The sequence below is a fragment of the Aquarana catesbeiana genome, linkage group LG09 (assembly GCF_042186555.1).
Source record: "Aquarana catesbeiana isolate 2022-GZ linkage group LG09, ASM4218655v1, whole genome shotgun sequence".
Lineage (NCBI taxonomy): Eukaryota > Metazoa > Chordata > Amphibia > Anura > Ranidae > Aquarana > Aquarana catesbeiana.
Genome location: NC_133332.1, coordinates 97,849,605 through 97,863,143, shown reverse-complemented (window position 1 = coordinate 97,863,143; position 13,539 = coordinate 97,849,605). Strand labels below are relative to the sequence as shown.

General features: G+C 41.0%; 1 protein-coding gene across 4 annotated transcripts in view; it reads left to right on the top strand.

The window, feature by feature from the left end:
- DMPK (DM1 protein kinase) overlaps positions 1–12,983 on the top strand; it is a 94,410-nt gene extending 81,427 nt beyond the window's left edge. For 2 of the 4 annotated variants that reach the window (XM_073599034.1, XM_073599033.1), the window contains exons 12-16: positions 44–168; positions 4,910–5,013; positions 5,354–5,424; positions 6,529–6,603; positions 8,575–12,983. In XM_073599034.1, coding sequence (XP_073455135.1) covers positions 44–168; positions 4,910–5,013; positions 5,354–5,424; positions 6,529–6,603; positions 8,575–8,661 — 462 coding nt within the window. In that variant the 3' untranslated portion in view covers positions 8,662–12,983. Of the gene's footprint in view, positions 1–43; positions 169–4,909; positions 5,014–5,353; positions 5,577–6,528; positions 6,604–8,574 lie in introns of those variants that run through there. The other 2 variants (XM_073599037.1, XM_073599035.1) reach the window with 2 other exon arrangements.
- Positions 12,984–13,539: the final 556 nt, after the last annotated feature.

Below are 13,539 nucleotides of genomic sequence, written 5' to 3'. Positions count from 1 at the left end.
TTTTATTAATATGGATAGCTCTAATCTTAATCCATAATTCCAGGAATCTTATGTGGACCCCTCACTACTGTCTGATCTACGTAGTGCTTTGCAAAGTGAGATTGAGACACGTGAGGCTTTGACCACTGAAATTAACCTTCTTCAAACAACCAATCAGTGCCTGGCCAGGTGAGAGACTTTTCTATATTTTTTAGAATGCATGTGCAGTTTATCTATTTGGTTGTTCACAAATCGATATGCCCACGATCGTACTTACCCCCTTAGTATTACCCAGCCCTCAAGTTAAACTTACAGTAAATATATTTTACAGTGCTCTGGAACGGTCTGACATTCTGGAGAAGCAAGGCATAAAAATGGGGGTTAGGGAGATAAGGAAAAGGGGAGGGAGGGGAATAAGAGGGGTGGTCAGGCAGGCAGAATCTATGCATGCAGACCATATTTTACCATATTTTGCCGGGCAGCCTCAGCTCATACTGTCTATGTCAACTAGTACATAGGACGTACATAACCAGGCACCAGTTATGATAGGATGGTGGAGAGGAGGCTTTCCATTTAAGAAGAATTTCTCTTCTAGCATAGTAAGATGCATGAAAGAGCAGTAATTTAGCAAGTCTTTGAATGGGAAGATCATCAAAATGCCCAGAAATAGCACAAGAGGATCTAGTGTTATAGGTAGATTAAAGGAGAAGTATGGCCAAAGCTCTTTTTGGCCATACTTCTCCCCTGGGTCACAGGAGTGCCCTTAGTTCTGCACTCCTTTGACTCAGATTCAGCTGACAGCAGGCTAGAGAATTCTAGATTTATACAGTGCATCCGGAAAGTATTCACTGCACTTTTTCCAAATTTTGTAATGTTGTTCCAAAATGAGTTAAATGTATTATTTTTCTCAAAAATCTACAAACAATACCCCATAATGCCTCAGGTCTTTTTGAATATGATGCTACAACCTTGGCACAACTATTTTTGGGCAGTTTCTCCCATTCTTTTTTGCAGGGCCTCTCAAGCTCCATCAGGTTGGATGGGGAGCGTCAGTGTACAGCCATTTTCAGATCTCTCCAGAGATGTTCAATCGAGTTCAAGTCTGGGCTCTGGCTGGGCCACTCAAGCACATTCACAGAGTTGTCCTGTAGCCACTCCTTTGTTATCTTGGCTGTGTGTTTAGGGTCGTTGTCCTGTTGGAAGATGAACCCTCACCCCAGTCTGAGATCCAGAGCACTCTGGAGCAGGTTTTCATCATGGATGTCTCTGTACATTGCTGGATTATCTTTCCCTCTATCCTGACTAGTCTCCCAGTTCCTGATGCTCAAAAACATCCCCACAGCATAATGCTTCCACCACCTTGCTTCACTATAGGGATGGTATTGGCCAGGTGATGAGCGGTGCCTGGTTTCCTGCAGACATGACACTTGCCATTCAGGCCAAGAGTTCAATCTTTGTTTCATCAGACCAGAGAATTTCATTTCTCATGGTCTGAGAGTCCTTCAGGTGCCTTTTGGCAAACTCCAGGCAGGCTGTCATGTGCCTTTTACAGAGGAGTGGCTTCCATCTGGCCACTCTACCATACAGGCCTGATTGGTGGAGTACTGCAGAGGTGGTTGTTCTTATGGAAGGTTCTCCTCTCTCCACAGAGAAATGTTAGAGCTATGTCAGAGTGACCATCGGATTCTTGGTCACCTCCCTGAAGACCCTTCTCTACCAATCGCTCAGTTTGGCCGGGCGGCCTGCTCTAGGAAGAGTTCTGGTGGTTACAAACTTCTTCCATTTACGGATGATGGAAGCCACTGTGCTCATTGGGACCTTTAATGCTGCAGAAATGTTTCTGTACCCTTCCCTAGTTCTGTGCCTCGATACAATCCTGTCTCGGTGGTCTACAAACAATTCCTTGGACTTCATGGCACCTTTTATAGACAGGTGTGTGCTTTTCCAAATCACGTCCAATCAACTGTATTTACCACAGGTGGACTCCAATCAAGTTCTAGAAACATCTCAAGGATTATCAGTGGCAAAAGGATGTACCTGAGCTCAATTTTCAGTGTCATGGCAAAGGCTGTGAATACTTATGTACAAGTGATTTTTTTTCCTTTTTTTTAATAATAAATTTGCAAAGATTTCAAACAAACTTCTTTCACGTTGTCATGATGGGGTATTGTTTGTAGAATTTTGAGCAAAATAATGAATTTAATCCATTTTGGAATAAGGCTGTAACATAACAAAATGTGAAACAAGTGAAACGCTGTGAATACTTTCCAGATGCACTATACAAACAGTATCTCACAAAAGTGAGTACACCCCTCACATTTTTGTACAATATTTTATTATATCTTTTCATGTGACAACACTGAAGAAATTAAACTTTGCTACAATGAAAATTATTGAGTGTAAAGCTTGTATAACAACTTGTGTAAATTTGCTCCTCAAAATAACTCAACACACAGCCATTCTTTTTTAAACAGCTGGCAACAAAAGTGAGTACACCCATAAGTGAAAATGCCCAAATTGGGCCCAATTAGCCATTTCCCCACCCCGGTGTCATGTGACTCGTTAGTGTTACAAGGTCTCAGGTGTGAATGGGGAGCAGGTGTGTTAAATTTGGTGTAATTACTCTCACTCTCTCATACTGGTCACTGCAAGTTCAACATGGCACCTCATACAAAGAGCTCTCTGAGGATCTGAAAAAAAGAATTGTTGCTCTACATAAAGATGGCCTAGGCTATAAGAAGATTGCCAAGACACTGAACCTGAGCTGCAGCATGGTGGCCAAGACCATACAGTGGTTTAACAGGACAGATTCCACTCAGAACAGGCCTCGCCATGGTTGACCAAAGGAGTTGAGTGCACGTGCTCAGCGTCATATCCAGAGGTTGTCTTTGGGAAATAGACATATGAGTGCTGCCAGCATTGCTGCAGAGGTTGAAGGGGTGGGGGGTGAGCCTGTCAGTGCTCAAACCATACACCGCACACTGCATCAAAATGGCCTGAATGGCTGTCATCCCAGAAGGAAGCCTCTTCTAAAGACGATACACAAGAAAGTCTGCAAACAGTTTGCGTAAGACAAGCAGACTAAGGACAGGTGAGAAGTACAAAGACAAGTGTGTCTTGCCTACAGTCAAGCATGGTGGTGGGAGTGTCATGGTCTGGGGCTGCATGAGTGCTGCCAGCACTGGGGAGCTACAGTTCATTCAGGGAATCATGGATGCTAACATGTACTGTGACATACTGAAGCAGAGCATGATCCCCTCCCTTAGGATACTGGACCGCAGGGCAGTATTCCAACATGATAACGACCCCAAACACACCTCCAAGATGACCACTGCCTTGCTAAAGAAGCTGAGGGTAAAGGTGATGGACTGGCCAAGCATGTCTCCAGACCTAAACCCTATTGAGCATCTGTGAGGCATCCTCAAACGGAAGGTGGAGGAGTGCAAAGTCTCTAACATCCACCAGCCCTGTGATGTCATCATGGAGGGGTGGAAGAGGACTCCAGTGGCAACCTGTGAAGCTCTGGAGAACTCCATGCCCAAGAGGGTTAAGGCAGTGCTGGAAAATAATGAGTGGACAGAAAATATACACTGTTTTACAACCTGTACACTCACTACTTTACATTGTAGCAAAGTGTCATTTCTTCAGTTTTGTCACATGAAAAGATATAATAAAATTATACAAAAACGTGAGGGGTGTACTCACTTTTGTGAGATACTGTATATGTGAGAAGTGTCAGAATTTGCCTGGGAGTCATATGGGTTAAAAAACCTCTCCTACCAAGAATAGAGGGAGAGCAGACCAGGTCTCTCATTTGGCATTAAAGGGGTTTGTAAACCCTCATGTTTTTTCACCTTAATGCATCCTATGCATTAAGGTGAAAAACTTCTGGCAGTCACTGGCCCCCAGGCCCCCCGGTTTACTTACCTGAGCCCCATAATTCCCACACCGGAGACACACTGTCCCTCTCTGCACGGGGTCCCGGCTCTTGATTGGATAGATTGATAGCAGCGCAGCCATTGGCTCCTGCTGCTGTCAATCAAATCCAATAACGCAGGCGGCGGGGGGCGGGGTGAAATCCAGCATTCGTGTCTATGGACGCAAATGCTGGACTCGGAAGCATGCCTGCAAGGTAACCCCCCGGGAGAGCGCTTCTCCTAGGGGGTTATCTAAAGTGAGGAGGAGCCGCGAGAGCCGCCGGGGGACCCCAGAAGTCAAGGAACAGGGCCACTCCGTGCAAAATGAGCTGCACAGTGGAGGTAAGTATGACATGTTTGTTATAAAAAAAAAAAAAAAAAACGAGCCTTTACAATCACTTTAAGTTGAACAATCAGTGGAGTAATATTGAATTCCAGGAAGAACTTAAGTTCTATGGCAATGTGGATTCCCAATTAAACTGTTAAACACATTGCAGGGGGGGGGGGGGGGGGTAGTAGTTGCCAACTAATGTGCAAAATTGTTTCTGGGAAAAAGAATAGATTTGAATCTCATTATTCTTTTACCCGAGTAATACCCGAAATCAACCAAGGTTTGCAGAGTGGTGGCCAGGTAGGACTTAGTATCATTAAGCTACAAGAATGCATCATGAGCATATAATGATAACTTGTCCTCCATTGTCTCCACCCGCAGACCACGGATATATGGGTGGTTGGCACAAATTAGAGTTGCCAGGGACTCCATAGCCAAAGCAAAAAAGCCTGGATAAAGGCAACAACCCTGCCTTGTGCCTCTGTGCAGGGCAACAGGAGTGGACAGGATATTGTTGGCAAACACTCTGGCTTTGGCAGCCAAATCTATAGTTTGACTCATTGTATAAATGACCATTGCATTATTGGCGCTGTCTGGGCAATGAGTGATGTAATTGGTTCTTTGCACTTTGTAATGCTATTTGTAAGAATTCATTAAAGTATACCTATATTTCCCTCCACAGTCGCCTTTATGAAGCCGACCAGCTGAACTCTGAACTTCAGAGTAAAATACGCTCATTGGAGCAGCAATTAAGAGATAGAGAGGTACCAGAGGACGAGGAGAGAGGTAAGAAAAGACCCCATGTTTACAGACACATATACACTTAAATAAAGAAACACGTTTTTCACCTGTGATCCATTTAACTGTTATTATACCATCTATCGTTGACTTGCTTGCTAAAAAAACAATGGTTCTGTAGGTGAAACCCTTGTCTCATACTTAATGCATAAAGCTCTATCACTGCTGCACTGCAATTTGTTTTTTTTTTCTATGCCTTTTCTGTCCATCTTTTCCACTTTCTCTTCTTCTGTCTAGATCTGTCTCTTTGCTTCTCTTGTTATCACTAGCACCCTCTCTGTTCCATTAACAGAGTTTCTTTGATGTCTCTCCTCCACCCTTTTTTCAGACAAAGTTTTCCTTCCCCGAAGATGTGAAACCTGCAACCAGAACTCTGAACCTACCTCTAGGATTAGACAAGTGAGATTTCTGTAGGAAATAGAATGGGGCTCAAGGCTGTTGTATTGGAACATGAAAGTGTAATAGCGTGTCTAGCTTAGGAAATGTCAAAGGGGATCAAGTTTATAAAAAAGGAGTGATAAAGCACGTACAGTAAGAGTTTTTTTGGAGTCTAGATTTTAATTTGAAATGAATGGTAGAACTTAATTAAAAAAAAACTATGGCTACCCAAAGATTGAGGACTTTCAATTTTATACAGATAAGAAATGCTATATTTTTTGCATTAGACCAATGAATGGATGGACATAAGGAGCCAGCAATTTCTTTTGTGTTGTTTACAATAGAAGCACATTTTCTATCCCATTTAAAACACCTGGTGGCTCCTAGATTGGACTGGCTGGATCCTGGAATTTACATTGATTTGTCAGCCCCATATAAGACATTTATGTGGGCTTCATAGGACAAAGAGCAATAGTGCACATAAGTCCATAGCAACCAAGTAGATATTGTCCTGTTTATGCTACATTTAACCATATATCTTAGATGGATGGCTGTGGATCCTTGCAGACGCCTCTGCTTATTCTTTCTTGGAAAGAATCCAAACCCATCATTTTAATTTAAGTCCAGTCTATATGGTTTCCATTGTGATATACTGTACATAGCTGGTCATATTAGTAGCAGACTTCGAAAAAATTTGCTGTTCATTTGACACCCACATCCATTTTTTAAAGTAAATTAAACTGTCCTAGTCTTAGTACTATCTGTAAAGCAATAATTGTCAACATTAAGGTATCCAACCGGGTATAGAAATGTATCTCCAAATGCTGTCATTTGTGTACCTTTGTGACAACATTTACCCATAGCTGGTCCTATTATGTAACATTCTACCAACCATAATCAGCTTGCCGTTTCTGATTGTTTGACATGGATTACTACACATCATACGCATAGTAGAAATGTCAAACTATATCTGACCATGAAATTGTTGAATGTGATGGGTGGACAGATTGGTAACTTAATAGGGAGGCCCATGTAAATCAGGGGAAATAGGAAGGATTTAGCAGATTTTTTTTTTCTTGCAACCTCCAGGGCTGACTCCAAACCTTTGTCTGTCTTCTTTCTCAGCTAGATAGCTGTATCCCTTCCTATTGCCACCCCTTAGTGACACCAGTTCACCGTCACATGCTGCTCTTCTCGCGGGTATGTCACGTGCATGTCACCTGTTGTCTTGTTCTGTGTAAAGAGGGGTAGAATCTGACTCCCTTCTGTGTCTTTACAGAAAAATTCTCAGGTCATCAGAGTCTGTGACATCATGTCTACCAGAATATGGAGACCTGACATCTTGTGTGTGTTACCTTGTCCTGTGTAGAGGGGTAGACTCCCCTGTCTTATCATGTGTTTTGTCCTTCAAGTTTAAAGCAAACCTAATGCCTGGTACACACGGGCCGAATATCGGCTGGTATCGGCCAGTTCAACAGAAACTGGCCGACATTCGGCCCATGTGTACAGCAGCCTGTCTGACAGAAGCCAGCTAAACGTCTGGCTTCTGTGGGACAGGCATGCCAGAAAAACATCTGGCGATCAGTATCCGATCAGTGCTCGCAGTCAATGTCTGCTAGCACTAACTGTTATGTTCTGGCGCTGGGGCAGTCCCGCTGTCAGAACACAAGAGTTTAGCGGGGAGATCACTTTACTAAAATCCTATCGTTAGTACAGTGACCTCCTCCCAAGCCCCTCAGTTTTTTGTCATTTAGCCGAACTATAAAAAATAATAGTGTGTACTAGGCATTACTCAATTTTAAGCTTTTAGAAGTGAACATCAAGCCTATATATAGGTACCACAAGATGCCCCCTATTACCTTAATGAGTTAGAAAGGTCTTCTGTGCCATTCTCTAATTTAGTGTCACCTTGTTACTTGGGGTGTGACTTTCACTGACGCAATGGGTAAGCTCCACCAATTCCACTTTCGTATAAGAGTGCCTGTAATGGCCATCATGGCAGCCTCAATGGACACAGGAACAGTTGTTGGTGGATCTTGGCACCTTTGAATTAGATCCCTCTGATTTAATTTTACATTGCTACTGGGGCCTGACTTTCCCTGACATGATGGCCACCAAGTGCATTAAAGTGGTGTTCTGGACGAAATTATACTTTTTAAATAAAAATACCCCTATAATACACAAGCTTAATGTATTCTAGTAAAGTTAGTCTGTCAACTAAGGTCTGTTTTGTTAGTTTATAGCAGTAGTTTGTTATTTTATAAACTTACAGCAGGCCGTGGCCATCTTAAGTGTGGGCATCTGAAGCCAGACTGTATTTCTTCCTGGATCTCATCCTTGCAGATCTTGCACATGCTCAGTGCAGCACAAGCAGTGTAATAGGTTTCAGGTCAGGTTTCCATAGCAACGGCAGTTTCAGAGGAAGTTGCCTCCCCTCCCCAGAAGGCATTGCAAACAGGAAATGATGCGATGGGCCGCGGCCAGGGAGGAGGAAGTGAAAAATGAATACAGCAGATATACAGTAGGTGCTGAGAAAAAAAATAAAAAAATATCCAATTTGTTTACAGTGCACAGTTTAGTGAGGGATGCTGAAGAGTTGTAAAAGTGGGTGGAACTCCACTTTAACACTGTTCAGTGACAGTGCTTCTAATATCCTCTGAGGCCCTCTCAATGGACACTGGAATGGCAGTTGGTAGAACTGCAAAGTTTAAGACCTGCCTGCATCATGTTTATGCCCAATCTTATAATTTTTTAATAGCAGTAATAGGATGTTCGTTTGAAAGAGAATAAGGTATGGCAGGTACAGTTCCTAGCAATAGAGATACAGAGAAGCTGGAGTTGGAAATGTAATTTGTTTTTAACATGTGCTTCTCCAGTTTTCACTCTTTGGTTTTGTTATTTTTCTGTCAGTGACTTAGAATATCATTGTCAGTTACACCTCATTCCCCTATAACTACAACACTAGAAAAATGACATGCATTTATTAAGGAACCAGGTGTGTGATATTGTGTCTTAACATTTCTCCTAATTTAAACATCTGCACTTTCAGATGAAAAAAAGTTAATCACCTTTCCTACTCTGCTGTTTGGCAGCCTAGTGTACAAAATGATGGATACTCATTTAATATAGAGATTTTATTTTATTTTAATACCTTGACTCTGAATTTTACAGGTACCTAAACCAAACTCATCCTGGATGGGATACCTCTGGCACATCTGGACTTGGCCCTTGACGTGGATGATGCCTCCTCTGCTCTGAGCAACATCCTTGAGATTTCACTTTCAGAGGCAGAAAATTAAGGTTTACATGTCTTGAGCAATATCATGAATATCACTGCCCCGAAACAGATATTGCTCTATAGACAATTCAGTGTGCTTTCAATCTGAACCAGATGTTTTTTTTTCACAAATGTCTTAAAGAAGTCTGACACAGAAATGTTTTTGCTGCAGTATTCTGTATTCAGTGATGTGAGTTTTTAGGTAGAATGACTAAAATGAACGCATGTCTTAATGCAAGTAGCTAGGTGCCTGAACGTTGGCCAAAAGCATTAGTAGTTTTTCTGGCTCCCTAATATTTGATAGACTGCGTTCTTTTGAATGTAGATTCAACACACAAGATGGCCAACTCCACTGTGTGTAGGTGATGTGCACTTTAAGGTTTATGATCACACTGTGAGTGTTCACTTATGATTTTAACCAGAATTTTTAGCTGCTGTGGATAAGCTGCATGACGTGTGAATCTTTTCACTGTGATTGAAGGTTTTCATGGAAAAGCGCTGAGACCTCTGAACGTTTTTATGTACTTGATGGTTTTTCCATCTTTTAGATTTTTTTTAGGAATAATTTTGCATTATAAACTTTATATACATCTCTCCAATGAAATTGGTAATACCGGGACTTTGATGTCTCTGATAGATTCCACCAGTTTTTCCCCTTTCTAAATACAAAACATGCTCATTATCAGTTAAGATTCTGCTTCTAAATTAACCACAGATACTTCCCACCAAAGGTTTTTATTTGTGGCCTGTAAACCATATGATCATACTCTTCTTCCCTCCTTTAGTACTCAGTAGCTTGTCTGTATCAAACACCTGCATATCAGTAAAAATTGTGCGGCAATGTTTTTTTGGTATCTGTTGCCAAACTGAAAATGTCTAGAATTGGGAGGCTGCTCACAATGTGTGAAAAGAATAGAAGGAACCTGTCAATACAGTAAAGTGATTCTGGAACATAAATAAAGAGAGCTTATAGAAGATATAATGAAAATGTTTATTCTAACATAGCTAACTATGTTACAGTAGATTGAAATATGCTGTTTTTGTGAATTGTTTAGGCCTCATGCACTCTGGGCATTGAACCCCTCATCAAAACTCTGCATTTTTGTGTTCCTGGGAGGCACAGGTGCAGAGTCCAGCCCCTCTGCCTGCAGTCTTTCAAAGTCCCTTAACCTATACTTCTCTATACACAAGTACAACTTGGTTCAGCAACCTGCTGCAGCATATTTCAGCCTGTTATAGACTTTGACAGGTTGCAGCCACCAGAACTGGATGCTTCACCTGTGCCTCCCAAGCACACAAAAACTCTGTAAATTGATGCACAGGGGCTAAGCGCCCAGTGTGAATTTAGCATTTGATTGCATGTAGCATTAGATTTGCTCAAGATGATTGATATTCTATAGATGGTGTGAAACGTTTAGGTTGCAAACATTAATACTAGTGGTTTTCACATTACGAAGTATAGGGTGCCTCAACTTTGGCCTATGACATCAACAAAAGGCCACAGATATTAATCAGGTATATGTAATGCTGGAGAGAACTGTCAGATACTGCAGACGCACTGGAGGAAATTATAATTCGAGACTATGGACATGCCACATGCTTGATTGGAAACTTGAGACATAGTGCAGGAAACAGTGAGAGACTGTGGACCCGTTAAATGAGGCTAGTAAAAGATAACTGCTACTACTCTTTTCAAATCAGCACTCCCACTTCCACTTCAGACTGCTGGGTTCCATGGTTCGCACAACAGTACCAAAGGACCACATGGTGCCTTTAGGCCACAGGTTGGGCACTAGGGATGTATACATTTTTGCAAAGGGTTCAAGGTTAATTTTCATCTTTGTTCACAGCATATAACTCATTTTCTCTTTAAGGCAAATCTCTGCTATGCCAATGCAGGACAATGCAACTGTTTCACTTTAATGCTCCCACCCAAGGAACAAATGCTTGACTTTTATTTGTTCCGCCACCACTCAGTTCATTTGATAGGTGCTTAAGCTCCAGGTCTCTCTTGTTGGAACTTACATAGGCCTGCCCATTGCCATATTGCATCGCTGGGCCAATCACCAGCACTGTCACATTAAAAGTATGGGAGGGGGTTAAGTTGCATGCTCTTCTACACCCAGATGTACCATGTATTTTCTTTGTTCCCAGAGTTAAACAGAGCAGCAGGGGAGTGAAGGTGATTATGTGATGCAGCAGAGAGTGGGATTACATTTATCTTGTTGCTTTGTTCTTCATTGACAAAGCATAGTTTTGCTTTAATCATTCCATTTAATCAGTTGACCTTTGAATAAAAGAAAACAAAGAAAAGATAACATGTGTATTTGAGCAATACTCAAAACTTCCACAGGTAAAATGTTTGTTGGGCACTTAAAGCATATCTAAACTCCAAAACAAAAATGTAGTATATTGCAGTTTACATGTTTTTTACACTCACTTCTCCACTGTTTCCATGGAGGCAACCATAGTTGGAGAGGGACTTTAAACATATCTACCTTTTGTTCATCTCTGGTACATTGTAGTTGAAGGGATTCATAGTTTACAAGAGAAAGATAACATTGTTTTTCTTGTCTTTTCAGCTTACAGGAAGTGACTAGGACACTGCATTTCTGGCAAGATCAACAAGTATTTTATGTGCTTGCTGAAAATGTTTTAAATGTATGTTTTATATATGCTTTAAAGCAGAGCATTCTTGGCATGTCTCAGTGCCAGGTTGAATAAAAATGGGCAAAGATGCCAAACCCAGAAACAGACTGGGTAAAGATGTCGGTGCAGGGAAGCTTGCAGACATAGCATCACGGGAAGCAAGGTAAATATTTGCAGCGCTAGTTACCCATTAATATGTATGAATCCCCAAAGATAATTCAGTACAATGAGGTGAATATATATATATATATATATATATATAATATATATACATGTCTTGCAGGTTATTTATTAGAGAGAATAGAGTCACAGGAGATCCAGTGGGTTGGACAGTTTGTATGATGGATGTGGTTCTGCATGTCAGTAATTAGACATTGTCCATTGTGTAGTGAATGACAGATATGCATGTCTGGTAAAGTGAGAATTGTGTGAGATTTCTGTTTATTTTTGAATGTGGGGTTTTCAACTTTTTGGCATACTTCAAGTATGCTACTCAAAACTAGTGGCTAAATCCTTCATGCTCTGTTCACATCTGCGTGTTCTGTGAACACGTGCAGAAATGCATGTCATGCTTGTGGGGCCATTCATTCTTAATGGCACCCAAAACTCGCCCAGCAAACTCTTTTTTTTTTGCACATTGGAAAACATGCGACAGACACGCCAAAACGAGCAGTAAAAAAACATACATGCAAAAAAGACGCATTAGCTTCTTTGGCACATACAGTATGTCATGCACGGGACAGCCCTATGCTGTCACACAAAAAATGTTCAAGAAAAAGCACAAAATAACGCACTTCTAGCAAACGCTTGATGTGAATGCAGTTTTAGATAAGTTAAGGCAAGTAAGTAAAACTAACTTGATACATATTGGTACTGGATAGTATACAGTATACTTCCAATGGTGTTTTCAAAAATAATTATCACTTTTAAAACTTAAAATCTGCCTAATCAAATGCTTATAAACCTCTGTTATACCCAGTAGGCTCAGTTATGCCGCAGTTACCAGCATCTACTTAATAAGACAGCAAAGTGAAATGCTTAAAAAGTGCTGCCAAGTTTTGTCACGGTTTTCAGAAGCTGTATTGGAATCTCACATTCAACTGTTTGTGGATATTTGGTTAACTTTATTTCATATAATACTGCCTGATAGACTTGGCACTCTTTTTGTATTTTGTATTTATAGAACTTGCTCTGCCTGGATGGAATGCAGACATATCAACATGACTAGCTTCTTCTGGGAAATGTCTGGTATTTTCCATAGAAATTAATACATCATATATTTTCCAAAATAAGCTATATACAGTAATAGTAAATAAAAATATCCAAACATTCCTGGCTTAAACAAGAGTTTACATACACCCAGCAAAGTTGGGTACTGATTACATTAAATGCCAGGGATGTGATGTCCTTAGTGGCAAACAGCAGAACCAGAGCCTTTTGCCCAAACCACTGCACTTGTTCCTTAACTAAAGTTAACCAAATACCTGTAGATAGAACCACCTGACTCTTCCTCTTGGCTTGGGTCTGGAATGATCTGCTACATATTTGGTCATTTACGGCAATAGGAAAAACCAATTGATATGGGCATTCCATTATATTCCACATATATATATATATATATATATATATATATATATATATATATATATATATAGTATATAAAGAACATACCAATAGGGAAGGAGCACAGTGACCATTATTGGGTAATAAATAGCCAGGAGTGTCACCATTCTAAGGGAGACTCAGGACTGACAGATTTTTGACTATTTACTCAAGATGAAAGTTGGCTGTTGCAGTTCTGATCATCACCAGATATGTGGGGCTTTTTAACTCGGCTTACATGAAGCTGAACTGTTGCACAGATAGTTGTAATGACTGTTAATTTTTCCACAAGAAAAAAGGAACAAACTCTGGCAATGATTAGCTTTTTTGATCAGTGGCCATGCATGCCACCCTGCTCAGTTGCATGTAAAAAAAAAAACAAGACTAGGTGAGGCAGCCATATGTAGAGCCCATCAACAGATTAATTTAATTTCCTGCCACTTACTGTTTATTCCCATCCTCCCTATGCTTCCCTGCTGCACCGATCATCCTTTGTAACACTGTGAAATAGTCAGTGCTTCTGGGTATAGGGGAAAATGCGACTCTCCCCTCCTAGGATGTGGTACATGAAGGCAGTCCTTAGCCCTGTAAAAGCTCTGAACAGATTA